This window comes from Kryptolebias marmoratus, linkage group LG13 (genome assembly GCF_001649575.2).
Source record: "Kryptolebias marmoratus isolate JLee-2015 linkage group LG13, ASM164957v2, whole genome shotgun sequence".
In the NCBI taxonomy this organism is placed as follows: Eukaryota; Metazoa; Chordata; class Actinopteri; order Cyprinodontiformes; family Rivulidae; genus Kryptolebias; species Kryptolebias marmoratus.
This window is the reverse complement of record NC_051442.1, coordinates 3,723,734-3,739,238: the sequence shown is the minus strand read 5'-3', so window position 1 is coordinate 3,739,238 and position 15,505 is coordinate 3,723,734. Positions and strand designations below refer to the sequence as shown.

The 15,505-nt window shown below is 38.4% G+C and overlaps 1 protein-coding gene across 6 annotated transcripts in view; it reads left to right on the top strand.

Moving 5' to 3' along the window:
* The window catches only part of cadm1a (cell adhesion molecule 1a), a 384,640-nt gene that overhangs the window by 324,721 nt on the left and 44,414 nt on the right, over positions 1–15,505 (top strand). For 3 of the 6 annotated variants that reach the window (XM_017419883.3, XM_017419882.3, XM_017419884.3), the window contains one exon: positions 10,020–10,112. The exons of 2 other annotated variants lie outside the window; for them this stretch is intronic. In XM_017419883.3, coding sequence (XP_017275372.1) covers positions 10,020–10,112 — 93 coding nt within the window. Of the gene's footprint in view, positions 1–10,019; positions 10,113–10,211; positions 11,001–15,505 lie in introns of those variants that run through there. One more of the 6 variants, XM_025006734.2, reaches the window with a different exon arrangement.

Genomic DNA, 15,505 nt, shown 5'->3' with positions numbered 1-15,505 from the left:
TCACTTCATGCTTCCTCTGTTGACAAGCTTTATGGAGATGCTGATTTCATTTTCCAGCAGGACCAAAAGTACCAATACATGGTTTAATGACCATGGCATCCCTTTCTTGGTGGTTTTGTCAAGAAGTTAAAGGAAAAGTTCAACAATGCAGATGAGCTAAAGGCCGCAATTAAAGCAACCTGGGCTTCCAGAACACCTCAGCAGGTCCAATGGCTTTTCACATCCCTCCCACAACACACTGATGGAGTGCTTCATGCCAAAGGAGCCCCAACCAAGAGCTGTACATGGGCATGCTTTTCAATAGGCCAACATATCTGCTTTAAAAATCATTTTTTGTTGGTTTAATTAATTTTTTTTAATTTCTGAGAAACTGAATTTGGGGTTTTCATCAGCTGTAAGCCATAACCATCAAAATTAACACAAATAAATGCTTAAGATATATCTCTCTGTGTGTAATAAGTTTTTTTAATAGGAGTTTCAGGTTTCAGTTGAATTACTGAAATAAATTACTTTTTCGTTGAAATTCTAATTTGTTGCAATAAGCCTGTGTAACTCAAACACGTACAGTTCAAATTTAAAACAGACTTGCTTTTTCCTTGGTCCAGAGCAAATGACCTGGTTTTATTTTTCATAAAACACTGCCATTAGGTTTTCATTTTAACAAATAATTAACCTGGAATACAAGCAAAATGTTACATTGTGTCATGAATCATCATATCCTTTATTTCAAATATTTCACAAAGCTACTTAAACTATGTAGACTGATCGATAAATTCAGTCAAAAACAGTTTCACACTTTAAGTTGTCTGATGAGCTTGGTATGTTTCTGTAAATATCAGCCAGTATTTTAACACAAGGGTTCAAACTCTACATTTGTCTCCAGTGTGCATCCTCCTCCTGTACTTTCCCAGCTTGACAGCCAAAACAAATGCAGCCCGAGCCAGCATCTCCTCTAATGCGTTTGATTCCAGACTATTGTGACCCTAAGTGATGGAGAGCACCATGAGTCTGGTTGACACTAACAATGTTAACAGCGAGGAGAGTTCAGTCTGTACCACTCCAACTCTCAGTGCCTTCCCTACTTCTCGGGGTAAGAAAACACAACCATCAGGGGTTTTTCCTTGTGCGGTTGTGTGGAACCCATGCCGAGGGGTTTTAAGTAGTTTACAGGCTGCCTCCTAACTAATAACTGAGTTCTCTTCCTCCCAGCTCCTTCACCAGCTCTGGGTTTTATTGCACACCAGCAGAAAGTTTTTAATGCTCCTCTTGCTCTCAGTCACTTCTCTGCTTGCTTCTTCTCTCATAAAAGGCATGATAGTTTTCCCTCAAACCACCTGGAACTCAACAAGTCCCTACCAACAAACTTCCAGAGTTTCCAAAAACACCAACTTCAAGCTGCGCTCTGCTAGAGTTTGTTCTAATTACACTGGAGAGCAAATGACTTTCATGATATAAAAAGTTACTTTCAAAACCGTTTCACAGGGATTCCCAACTTTACAACAAAAATAATTTTGCTGTTTGGTGCAAAGACAGTTTGGATCTTTGTGGTTTATTTCCTAACTATTTTATAGAAAGAAAACTTGCCCACTGAAACTGAGTTAAGGCTCAAAGTTAAAGGCAACTTTGGCTTCTCTTGCAGATCCATATTCTGCATATCGTTTCCCGTTTTAAAAACCTTGAGTCTTCAGGATTGTCGTTTTAAACTCTGACTGACATCAGGGTGTATCCATTCAGACTGATGAAATACAAACAGTCTTAAAAACCTGATAAAGTTTTGCAACAGTGAAGAGTTAGATTGAACATTTGCACAAACTCCAGGCAAAATTCGGCCCAGAATTTGCTGGGAGATTCAGATTCAGATTGCCAAAATAAATAAATAAATTCAGTCTAGACTCTCAAAAACTAAAGTAAGAAATTCTTGAGACAAGTTCAAGATGGGTTCCAGACACCTCGATGACTCTGAGTAGATTCAGGTATTTGTTGCGCAACAGTTTGCAACACATGAGGAAGACCCTCCGACTCAAACGAGGTCAACCCTGGAAAACCCTTGCAAACATTTGAAGACATTTTGGAAACTCTTCTGCAGATTCAGTTTGTCGCCAACAGTCTCAACTCAGTGAGATACTAGCTAAAGTATACTAGCTTTTAATCTTTAAAGAGCCTTAGAAGAGTTTGTTCCATGAACATTTCACACATATAATGCATATAATATGATCCTTTAGCACAGATAATGTCAATTTTATTTCTTTAGCACATTGGTTGACCAAAGTGCTTTACAAGTTACAAAGCCATCAAAAAAACAAATACAATTAAATCATACATAAAGAACCAACAAATAATGTAAAACACCGGATAGGACTCAACCTGAAATTAAATTAAAAGCCTGTATTAAAGTGAGTTTTCAGGTAGGATTTAAAAGCTGTTTTTTACCAAGCTCCAATAGACCGCTGATATTTCTGACCACGGTTAGATATTTTGGCAAAAATTCTTCAGTTAATTATCATTGCTCTTTAACTTTGTTAGGTGGCAAATAAATATATTCCCCCAAAATCCAAATGGGCTGTGATAGACTCGTCAGGAGGATGAGACGTTTATATTCTGTCTGCAAAAGGCAGTAAAATATCCAGGCAGGTTTTTTAGTTTAGGTTTAGTTTTTTAAACAATACATCAGAAGGTCAATCCCTCAATTATAATCCACTTTATTCTGTTCAGGGTCCCAGGATGCTGGACTACATCCCAGCTACAGCTGGACCAGAGGCTTTAGACAGTTCATCAGTCCATCACGTAAAGTCTGCACAGAGAAACACATAAATACATGCATCCATTCCTCTGGCTAGTTTGGAAAGTTTCACTTAAAATGGATGTCTCATAATATTAATATCAAATTACATTCAAACAAGCTTAAAAATAAAACCCAGGTTTTTGCTTTGAGGCAGGAGTATTACTCATTGCACTGTCTTGATGTTGAAATTGAGAAAATTTAAGCGTTCCACAAGGTCATTGTGCTATTATTTTATCCTTTGCTTTTCAGGTTTATTGTAACCTTCATATGGGGGAGGGGGGGAATTAATGAAAGTTTCCCAAAAACACAATCTTTTAAAACACCGGCATTCAAAATGATCATTTCACTGGTTTATTCAGGGAACAAAGACAACTAATGAAAGGGAGCTTTTAATGAAATGATGGAGGGGAGAAAAAAAAAGGCCATAAATGAATATAACTCAAAATAACAAATCAGTGGTGCCGTTACATGAACAAGCTCAGAAAACAGAAGCAGCTAAACATAAAAGCAAAACCATAAAAAAACAAACAAAAAAAAACCAAACTTTGACTCAAGATCACAGGCAGCGTCCATCAGGGGTGCAGCACCTACATTAGTAAGACTAGCGCCGACATCCATCAGCAGACAAGAACATTGTGCTGGTAATGGCTCTTCTGTAGCACCAGAATAGATTCACCAATGTCACACCAAGAGCATTAGAGAATTAAAATGACATTAGGTTCAATGTGGTCAAAATGTTTTCCTCACAAAAGAATTTCCTCTGAGCAGTCATGTCACGTTCAGTTCGGACAAAATGACAGAAATCTAAGTAATGTTAGTAAATAGGCCTAAAATAATGCAAATGCAGTGCTGATTTGACCAGCTTTTAGGGCTGGCTGCATTTTAACAGCTTCATAATTTAATGGCTTGTACGTCATTTAAATGGACATCTTTATGTGTAATTTATTTTAAGGGATAGTTCAGATCTTTTGAAGTGAGATTTTGTTGTAGAAAGCTCTTTGGAAGACTTCAGTTTGGAGAAAAAAAATAATTTTAATCAGATTGAGAAATAAATCCAAGTGAGGCTAAAACCGATTGTTGTGGTCTTAAAGCAACTACAGTCTGAAAAGTTTCATGGCTCTCCATTCAAAGGCTATTTTAAAACCTTATAATGTCGTCAGTTTTTCAGTACATGGTTATTCTGGATACAAGCAGGTAAAATGAGCTTCCTTCCTTCCGGGCTCAGCCTTAGAGATAAGATGAGGAGCTCCGTCATCCGGGGGGAAGCTCAGAGTCGAGCTGCTGCTCCTTCGCATCAAAAGGAGCCAGTTGAGGTGGTTCGGACCTCTGATTAGGACGCTTCCCTTTTAAAGGTTTTCGGGCATGTCTCACTGAGAAGAGACCCAAAACTCACTGGAGGGATGATTTACCCTTTCTGGCCTGGGAACGCTTTGGGATTCCCCAGGAGGGATCTGGAGAGTGTCGCTGGGGAGAGGGAGGTCTGGGTTTCTCTCCTGGACTTGTTGCCTCAACGAAACCAACCACACCTGTCCTGCCCCATCCTACCATCACTTGTGGACTCTCAGATAGCCTACTTGAACTCCTCCGTTTGAGGCAGAGACTCACTCCCGCCCCGGAGGGAGCGTTTCCCTTTTTTTTTCAGTCAAGGAATATGGTGTCGGACAGAAAGGAGCTGATTCTCATCCCAGCATCTTCCTAAAATTAGTGTTCAAACAATCATGAATTCAAAGAAAGGGTTGACCATATTACTGGCTTCATTGGAAGTGCTAAAGCTAGCTGCTGCTGCTATTTGCACTTGCAAATTACTACAGAATTGTATGTAAATAACCTTGTAACATGAAATTAGTTGTACTTGAAAGGTCCATTATGAAATGTATTAGGTTAGAGCTGTTTAAAACTGCAAAAATCTACTGGGATTATTCATTATCTTGGTAATCCAGTCAAAATTGGCTTGGTTTCTCCAAACTGAGGTTGTTCAGCTATCTAAAACAGGCATGATATTTTTCTTCAAAAGATCACTTTGAAAGATCTGAACTATTCCTTTAAATGAACTTTGTGTGAGTTGGGTTTTTTTCCCCCCATGTTTCATTAATCACTCCTAGCTGGAGCTCGTTTGTCTGGGTTCGTATTGTTTGGTGTGATTACAGACACATCTGTGGTGTTTCTTTCATCTGATGCTCACGTGGAGTTCCTCGGCTCTCCGGCTTCAGCAGGAATGATTCCTGTCAGGTGGCGTCTCTGCGCTTCCTGCCGTCCCGCTTCGTTCGTTCGGGGCAGAAACACTGATTCATAAGCCTCATCAGTAAACAAGGCCTGATGACTCAGCGGGAGGAAAAACCCATTCCGCCTGTCACATTTGAAAGTCAATGAGCTCCAGCGTTCTTTGATACATCGCACCAGCTAGCCACGAATAAGTGGAACTGTAGACACGCTCACCCGTCTTCCTTTAAATGATTTTTGTAACCTTCGCTTTTTAATGAGATGTTGACACTGATGATCCCGAACATCTGCCGGACCCTCAAAGTTCATGATGGGATGAAACCAATTAGACAGCACCACCCCCGAGCTGGAGTTTGTTGGCTCTTAAGCATGTGTGAAACTCATCAGTTCAAGCTTCATCTGCCAACTGACTTCCCACCGGATCGTTTCTGCCCACCTTTGTCTTTAAATTGGTCTGAACAACCTTCTATATCGCCAAGGTTGCCTTTTAAAGATCCACGTCGTTGATGGATTAAAAACATGCTGAACTTCAGCGGAGTTTGAATACTGATCCGTATTTCCTGAAGGCATTTTTGCAATTTTAAATTAGCTTCAGGCAGAGTTTTATGAGCCTGTACGTTTCTCTCTGCTCTGTATTTGAATTACTTCATTTAGTTTTGTGTAAATTGCATCTAGTAGATTATTCTCTAAACCAACAACTTTGAATTTGGCATCAACTCTGAACATTCGCTGCCCTCAAGAAAAACTACCTCATTTTATAAACATCTGTAACCTGATAGGAGACGATAACGGCTGAAAAACGTTTATCTTCCCAATAAAACTTTGTGATGTGATGTTTTAAATTTGTTTCATAGTGAAAACATTAAAAAATTACAGGTGACAATTTAAACCAGCCATAAATTTAATTTCCCATCTGGAATGTGAACTAATTTCATCATTTTATTTTATTATGCTTTATTATTACCCATTAAATGTAAGTATTTCTGGGGGGGATACAAAATCAATAAAACTGATGAGACAAGATTTAGATATTAATTAGCAATTCAGCTTGTTATGGTGGTTGTTCTTTTGTTACAAAACTTTATAAAAACTACTCCTAAATAAAATCTGTTCATGACTGGGCAGGATTTTTGTTTTATTTGTTTAAATAAACACAAAAAAGTTACAAAACTTTTGTCCTTTTTTTTGCTTTAAATAGACAAATAGCTTTAAATACACTTTTTGAAAATGATTTTATTTCTAAATAAATAAATAATAAATTTTGTGTCAGAAATTTGGATTTTGTTCATAAGACTGAGAGGAAATACACCAAAAAGTATATTTTGAGACAATAATTTACTACAATAAGAGGACAAGATTCAGCTTCTTCTATGGGATATTTAATCTGTTTGAAAAGTAAATATAGAGTCAGTACAGCAAAGCAGATTAACTGATTGAAGGAGACTTGATGCTCTTAAGAAATAAGTTCCTCTTAAAGAATCATTTGTGGACTTTTGAATAGTTTAGGTACTAATTCTTTGCTGTGCTGGTCTCTGTCTCCTTTTGGCAACAACCAAACTCAAAATATGAGAAAATTGTTCAAAACTTGAATTAAAACGTAAAATAGTTTGTGTTTAAACTTGAATTCTCATCCATTTATTTACCCCCACTTATCTGCGGTCGGGTCACAGAGGCAGCAGGTCAGGAGAGAAGCTCAGACATCCCTCTCCACAACAACACTCCATATCATCCTGGGAAATCCAGGATGCAGAGGATATATAATCGCTCCGATCAGTTCTGTGTCTTTCTCGGTGTTGTCTCCTTTAATAGGAGGCCATATGAGGAGTCTGAACCACCTCAGCTGACTCAGTTTGCTGTGGAGGAGTAGCATCTCCTCCCGGATTATGGAGCTCATTTCAGCCACTTGTATCCAGAATCTCCTTCTTTTGGTCACAATCTTAAATTTTTGATCATAGATGAGTGTTGGAACATAGATGGACCAGTAAAATAGGAGCTTGGTCTTTTGGCTCAACTCTTCACAGCCACAGCTTCACCACATTAGACCAGAAAATATATATGTTCTACTTCAGACGAAGCCCCAGTCCATCCTACCGTCACACTTTGACCAGATGCTAAGATGGTCGGTTCATGGAGGCAGCAGGGTCTCCGTGATCCAACCATCACAAGACAGTGACTCATCCCCAACCTGAAGGGCTTGTTTCACCCTCCTGCTAAATTTGTCTTTGTGTATTTTTAGAACAAGCATAAAGTAATCATTTGGTTTTGTTTTCTTCATTCTTTTCTTCATAATTAAACAACAATGACCGAAACAAAAATGAACCCTGGAGAAGATGGTAGGGAGCCAAAGACTGGTTTGCAGAGAAGTAGAGTTCGTCTCCTTTTCAGACCACTCCTCATTAACTCAAGTTGCCTAAAACCCAATATTTTAGGTCCCCTTTTTTCCCCTCTCGTCTCTTCTCTTCTCACCCATCGAGCCGAGAGTTTCACTCTTGGTTAAGTTTGGATGAAACCAGTTGGTTTACTTTAAAATAGGTCTTCTCACAGCGTGGGTTTACCACATGTTTGAAATATCCACTTTGTAGCTCACTGAAGAGAATCTCACACACCATCTGCAAAAAAAAAAAAAATCCCATCATGCAGGAATGAAAAAGAAGTCGTGCTGGAAACACTGCTTTGATGGGCATGACGGATGTCATGAAAATCATGTACAGTTCATTTTCATATGAACAGCAAAACGACTTTTAGTTTGTGGCAGTCAAACAGTTGGGGTAATTATCTAAAGTCTGTTGGTGGGAATCACAGTTTTTGCTGTTTTACGACTGTATGTGAAGAGAAAATTATTCACAATTCAGTACTTTACATTTTCCTTGTAATATGTAGCAACATTCCTAGCCTTTTTTTAACTAAACGTACCAAACTAACTTTTTCCTGAAAGACTAAACTTCAGTTTTAGATGCAGCTTAACATCTTGTTAAGAAGTAATCACAATTATATTGATTTTGTTTAGGTCAAAAACAGATTATTCATCTTTATCATAAAGAAATAAAACTGTAGATTAATATTGCATTTGAATATTTTGTTTATTCTGTTTGATTAGGGAAATAAAGGCCTTGCATTCCTTGTAGGAATGCATATCGCCTGTTGTATAATAACCGTCAGCTACTGAAACAGTTCAATGTGTAAAGTTCACTGATGTAGAGACATTTTTGTGTTGGTTAATGTTGATTAGCTGTGGTGGCCATCTTGAATTTGGTGGACTCCAGAGGTTATTTAGTTGTAGATAAAAGTTTAATTGAAATTTGTCCACCCAGACAAACAGTGTTGACTCATTTAACGCCAAAGTTTTAACCACAGATCTTCCACAAACCGTTAGCTCTCAGAGTATTACTTTGGGGTCAGTCTCATCTACTACCAAACCACATTTTACCACAATATCTGCAAAGTTGAAGCCAGTGTTTTAGTTTGATAAGATTGCTTTGCCATGGTGGCCATCTTAGATCTGTATATAAATCCAGTGATGACTTTCTGAAAGTTTCATAAAAAATCTGTCCAGCGAATCATGAGATATTTTGCTAACAGACAGACAAACAAACATGGGTTAAAAATATTCTGTACGTTTTGGGCAAAGAGGAAATGCTTGTCAGGAAGGTCACATGATTAAGTAGATGTTTTGTTTTTCCAAGGTTTTGTTGACAATTATTGGAGAAAATGTCTTGTCCAAAGCTAAATTGGAATATATGAAATTATGATTGATGTTTTCAGAGCACAACAAGTGTACATTCAAGTAGTCTTGAATGTTTTCTAAACAGCTAAAACTCCAGTGTTTGTTGCTATTTGTATGTATGTATTGTATCACCAATAGTGTAATAATTTGGCTGCAGTAAAAAAAACTCCTTTCTAAGTATAATTCACACTATTTAGAGTTGACACAATTTAAATAGGTGAGGAATAAAAATATCCTCCTTTACATTTGTTTTTTGACATTCCTTCATTGCCTTCATTTCTCAGCTGCAGAGGTTGCTGCCTTCAGCTGCTAAAACCAACAGTTTTTCCATCTCATTGACTTTCCTCTCCTCCTGTCTCTGCCTGTACACATTTCCTCTCCTTACCTTCTTACTACACCTTATTTCATTAAAGTGTAGACTAGCTTTCCTCCTTATCAACAGCCACAAATTACTTCTTCTTTTTTTTTTCCCGGGACCTTTTAACAGTCCCAACAGGTTTTTCAGCCCATTCCCAGACAATCAGAGCAGCATGGGAGGTCTCTAACCAAGCAGCGCCGCCGGCAGCTTCATATCAATGCCGCCCGGTCAATTCGATGGGGAAAATGTCACTTTGATACCTCCCACTGGTCACTGTCAGGGTGGGGAGTCTAACCCGGCTAATGAAGTAAAAAGGGAAAAGCTGTGAGGAAAATGATCAAAATCTATCTGCTCAATAACCCTTCTTAATGTTGCCCATTTATTTTTGTGTGTGTTTTAATTTCCACCTTCTGTTTTTGTGCCGTTAGATCCATCAAAAAGTTTCTGTGTTTTCTCATCTCTTTAAAAAGACTGAGAGCAGAAGGAGCGCCCGCTGCACAATGACAGCACAACACCAGCACTCATTAGACATTTAACAAGTCCAACAACCTTGTGCTTGCTGCTTTTGTCATTACATCATGTAGTAATGTAACGCTTGTGAGCAGACATAAAAGAGGAAATCACGATGAGATCTTTGATCATCTGTTGTTATGAGATGAGATAACGTAGTGTCGTCTTGCTGCTGCGCTGTAACGGTATTTTACCCACCTCCGTTCAGCTAATTCATCATAAAGTCAGCAGCTGACCTTTAGCTCACACACACAGTGTGACGCACTGCGAGCTGCTGGTCGTACATCAGCCGGTGATAGTGTCGTTTCACAGTGACTTTATCTTCACAGCTTTTATTTCCATTTTTTGTCCCCCTTCCCCCCCTTCCCTGCCTTCCTCCCTCCCCTCACACCTTTTGTTTGACATGTATTTGTCCTCTCATTCAGATGCTCCCACTACCACCCCTATTCCCACCTCAGCTAACATCACTACCACCACTATCATCTCCACCTCTGCCTCCAACCCCGAAGCCAATCAAGGTACAGTATCACCCTCACACAGCCTGTTTGTCTGCGAGTGTGTGTTTCCCTGCACAAGTTTGTATTATCCCTTCATTTATTTTAATTTTCATTCCACAGTTGGAGCCATAATTGCATGCACCTTTTTCCACATGGGTTAGAGTTGCTAATTTTGTCATTTGCCAAATGTTAAAAGCTTTAAGAAAACTAAAATATCTGAAATGATCTCAGGAAAGGCAGTAAAATGACGTTGAGACAGTTTTAACGCAAATACTTATCTCAAAAAACAAAATGAGTTCAGGTTCTTAAAGGGATAACTTTGATCTTTTGAAATGGGATTCTATTGCAAGATTATGAAAAGATTTACAGATGCACCGATACCACATTTTTTCCAGAGCATTTGCTAGTATCAAGTACTGATACAAGTACTATTTTTTGTGCTAACAACTCAAACGGAGCCAGGACAGTAATAGTTTTTGAAAAGCGCCTATTGGTGAGAGGTAAGATTGTCAGGAAGCTCGGGCTCAGATCTGTATATTCCCATGATGCTCTTCTGCTTAGCGAGAGTCTGTAGCTACCTCCCACTGCTGTTTGCGAACTCATAACCTGGCATTGTGTTTTTATAATATGCTACGGTGTGGTGTTGGAAGTGCTTCTCTTGACAACTTTACTGAGCATAATTTGCAGTTCGCTTTGCTGTTGTCACCATCATTCACTTTGAAACACCTCCACACGGCTTCTTTTCCTTCTTCAAGAACTAAAGTTTCTTGAGAAAAGACATTGAACAGTGATAAAAGTATTGTCTCTTGCTTGTAAGATGCTTTAGATGAACTTAACAGAACAAATCATAACCTAACCATAACATTAAAGATGTAATAAAAGACACATGAACTCACCGGTTTATTTAAATGTGCCATAAAATGGTTGACAACTTGATTGCACAACTGAACGCAGTTATACCCTTAATGGAGTGAACAAAAGATTTCTGCAGCTCAAGACTAAACGTGGCTCTGTATTATTCTTGCTCAGATCTGGTGGCACACACACTCAGGATGGTTGTTTGTGAGATTAAAATAAGCCTAGCGTGTCTAATAACATTACACAGTTTACAGTTCACTACAAAACCTAAAAGCTTAAATCAGCAAATATTTCAATTTTATCAAAATGAAAGAAGAAAAAAAAACTGGAGCAAAGAGCATTTAATAACAGCAGTATTACCTGGCAAAATGAATCCAGGGGTGTTAATGAAGCTTGAAGAAGTAAGAACAACATAACATTAAGACGTAGACTCAAGGTAGCCACGAGCTAACAAGGTCAAACTAATTGTAACTCCTGTTGCTCAAATTATTGCGAAAGATTTTCAATCTTAGAATCTGAGGATGACAGCTTTTGTGCGATACAGGCAATAATGAAGAGTTAATAAACACAAGAACTGTGGAATTTCTCAGTTCTAAGATGCACCTGAGTGTGAACATTAATGATTGTGGCAGATGCAGCAACAAGGCGGAAGACATTTGCTGCAAAGCGTAAAACTAAAGTTGCACATTAAGCTACAGTCAAATGACACTAAAGAAATTAAAACCAAGAATGTAACTACATTATGTTGCTTCTGCATGATGCTGATATTAGACGTACAGTGGAAGACAGTGGAGACTAAGTGTTTTGAACACAACTATCTGGACACAATTTGGATTTTATAACTAAATGAATAAAAAGCATGAAGTTTTTAAACTCTGCTTCAAAACCTAAGATACTTTAGTATTACCCACTGATATTAAGATCCACATTTGCTGTTTTCACCCTGACCTAACATCCAAAAACTTCAAGGAACACAAGCTGTAATGAGCCAAGAATTAACGAGGGGCTGTCAACGCTGTCCTTCGACTCTCAGGGAGAAGAAAGCCAACAAAAATTGTGTCAACTTTGAGTGCTAACGATAAAGAAATTTATTCTGTTGAAGAAAGAAGCTGGACTTTGGAGTTGCATCAACAAGTCTGTCAGACCTGTAGGTCAATGTAAAGAACAACAAGGAGCTTTAAACTGGATTATTTTTAACCTGTTTTGTAAAGTTACAAACATACTTTCGTTTGTCTTTTTTTTTTTAAATACTTTAACTATTTGAAGATCGCTAAACAATGACAGTTTTATAGAGAGGGGATTGAATTTGAGAAAGGAAAAATAAACTTAGACTGCATTAAATCATGTTTTATAGAAGTACATTGTATCATGCCTCCTTTCTATAGATTCATGCTGTCAGTTAATAAGTGTTTGTGCTGTATTTTCCTTTTCTATTTCATCAGATCCTTTGCAAGGTTGCTCCCTGTGGTCTCATTATGGTTCATAAACGCAAATAAAATGTACAAAATTGTAACATTAAAGAAAATTGGATATCATTAAAAACACAAAAGATCAAAATAGACTTAAGTGAAATTTAAACATCACCTACTGCAGTCAGAAATTATAAGTAATTACGGCTCTCCGAGGCACCGAGTGATGTGTGGGTGGGACTGAAAGGACAAAGAGTCGGCCAAAGTTTGTTGTTTGGAACACAATGTCAGAGCAGCCAGGTGGTAGAGACCGATTTGTTCCAATTTCTTTTATTGTTAAGGATTAAAAAGAAAAGAGGAACTAAGGGATGCATGTTGCCCGCTGCTTGACAAAGATCTGATCAATGATCATTGTGTGATGGGGACAACTCTCTGCTACTACCACTCCAAATTTAGGTCAATATCTGTGAAATTGATTGGGTTATTGCCATTTTTTGTGTTTTTTCTAAAATCAGGCTGACTCCAGATGTCAGTCAGTTGCAGATGTGCATCCAGGTATTACTTCCTGTCAGTTTCATTAAACTACATCACGATTCGTAAGATATTCAGCTAAAACACAAACAAGTGAACATACACACAAAGACAGGAGGAGTTACATGATTACCTGCTTTTCATGGTGACGAGTTGCAGGAATATTCCTTTTCATCAAATTACAGCCTTTCACACAAAAAGTCAATGAATGTCAGATTTAATTGCTACCATGAGTGATTAAACAATAAAGTCCATCAAATAAACTGAAAATCACTATAATGAACTGTATGAATTTAAAAATAGCACCAGTGCAGACTGCAGAGCTGCCTCACGTGTGAAATGCATCTGAAGTTTGTAAAATTATGGATCATGCTCTATGGAGGGATTTGAAATGTGGAAAAAAGGGGGGGAGCACTGAGGGTGAACAATAAATGAACATGAGCAATTGAAAATTAGACCCTTTTCAAAATAAGCAAATTTTTTATCTCACTCTTTCAGCAACCAAACTCGGGGCTATTGTGAATCTAAATCTCCAAAGGGTGCAGATAGAAAACATCACTTTATGCCACGACTCAGAAATCAGCCTGAGCTCCAAATGCAATCAAAGCCTCTCTGACAGACCGCTCAATTGGAACAAATCTCACACGGCTGGCAGAAATCACAGGCATTGTGCTTGATTATGCCATCTGATTGGATTAAAGAGAATACCTATCTTTGGAGGTTGATTTATAGCTCCTTTTGCCTCGGATCAAGAAGTGTGGGGTCTGGACAGGTGCATTCTGATTACAACTATTTTTAATGATCAACACAAAGATCTTTGCAGATTTCCAAAAACATTGTGCGTTTTCTTTGGTTTTGCTCTAGCAATAGTAGATTTATCATTTAAAAAATTGTATTATTTGTAAGGAAGATCAGAAACACAAAATGAGCTTGTCAGTTTAAAAACAATAACTTGAAGATGAAGATGAACTTCTGATTGATTTTGTTGCTGCATTTGAAAATGAACAATCCTCAAATTCAGACTTTTTTTTCTACATTTTTTTCTTGATGACGATTTTGTCTGCAAAAGTGCAGTAATTGTCATATTTTGTGCAGTTCATTGGGTTGTTCAGTCCGTGCACTTCGTATCCAGTTTGGGTAATCTGATTTTAAGTGGTCAGCAGAGTTCACACCTTGCCGTTTGACAGCGAAGCCCAAAACCTTTGTTGAGATCGGATCTAAATTACCCCCAACGTATGCAGATATAGACTTCACGCAGCTCAGTGTCAGAGCAGAAACTGAAGATTTTAACCCGTAAACATCCACCGCAGGGAAACGCAGTGCACCAACAGCCGTCAGCTGTTTCCTGCACAGCTTCACTGCGAACCGAACATCACCGCTGTGTTTCCTCAGGTGAAAATAATGTGAATGCTGTTCAGACCGCCGTCCTGTCATCGGCACATCGCACTGGTGACCACATCAGGTCCAATGATCAGCTCCGAAACCAAAACAAATCAGCAACTGGTGGTTTGCTGATTAATAAAATCCCAACAAAACGGACCTTTTTATACGGAGTAATTCTAGTAAATTCTCTTTAAAACTCTTAGCTGGGAGGAAAAAAAAGCCATATCTTCAGAACATTAACAAGGATGGCTGTTTAATTGTCCTTAACCAGCCGGTATATGAGCAGATTTTTATTTATTTTTTTGTTTTTATCACAAAATGTCTAGGTAATAAAAACTTTGCTGCTTGTTTGGGGGAGGGGGGGGTCAACAGGCGGTCCTACGATGGGGATCTGGACAGATTGTCTTCAGACTATCAAACGTCTGCTCATAAAAGAGGTCAGAACTGCAATGCAGTCTGTAAGCTAAGGATAGATTTCATCATCCAACATAAAAGGCAGCACAGAACTGAACATCCACCAATGTAAACATACCTAATAAATAAAATGTAGAATATTCAATGATTGCTAGTGTACTGTTCATGCATTCAATTCAATTCAATTCAAAGCTTTATTGTCATATGCACAGTAAGAAACACGTTTCCCTGTACAATGAAATTTCTACTTTGCTGCCCATGCTGGATGTCAGACACAAGGTAAGATATGAGATAGTAGAATCAAATCGAAGCATGCAATAGAAAATAAATAAGTAAATATACATTTCCAGAAATACAAAACAATACAATACAATCTATATACAATGTGCAGTAGTGTGGTAGTGTTCAACATTATTATATTGCAACAGTCCGTAGTAGAATTGTCTAATCATACATGTGCAGCTGTATGCAGACAGGTAAACAGTATAAAGGTAAAGTGCAGTGTAGTGCAGTTATTTATGTGCCATTAATGTAAGTTATTATGGAAGCCATCAGCTCAGCTGTTTAAGAGTCTGATGGCCGTGGGAAAGAAAGAGTTCTTAAATCTGTTAGTCCTGCATTTCACACTTCTGTACCTTCGGCCTGAAGGGAGGAGTGTGAATAGTCCGTGTTGGGGATGGGTGGGGTCTCTGGAGATGGAGACAGCTCTCCTGTGGACTCTGCGATGGTAGATGCTGTGCAGAGAGGGCAGTGCAGTCCTGGTGATTTTTGAGGCTGTTTTAACCACTCTCTGCAGGCGTTTGCGGTCCTTCACAGTAG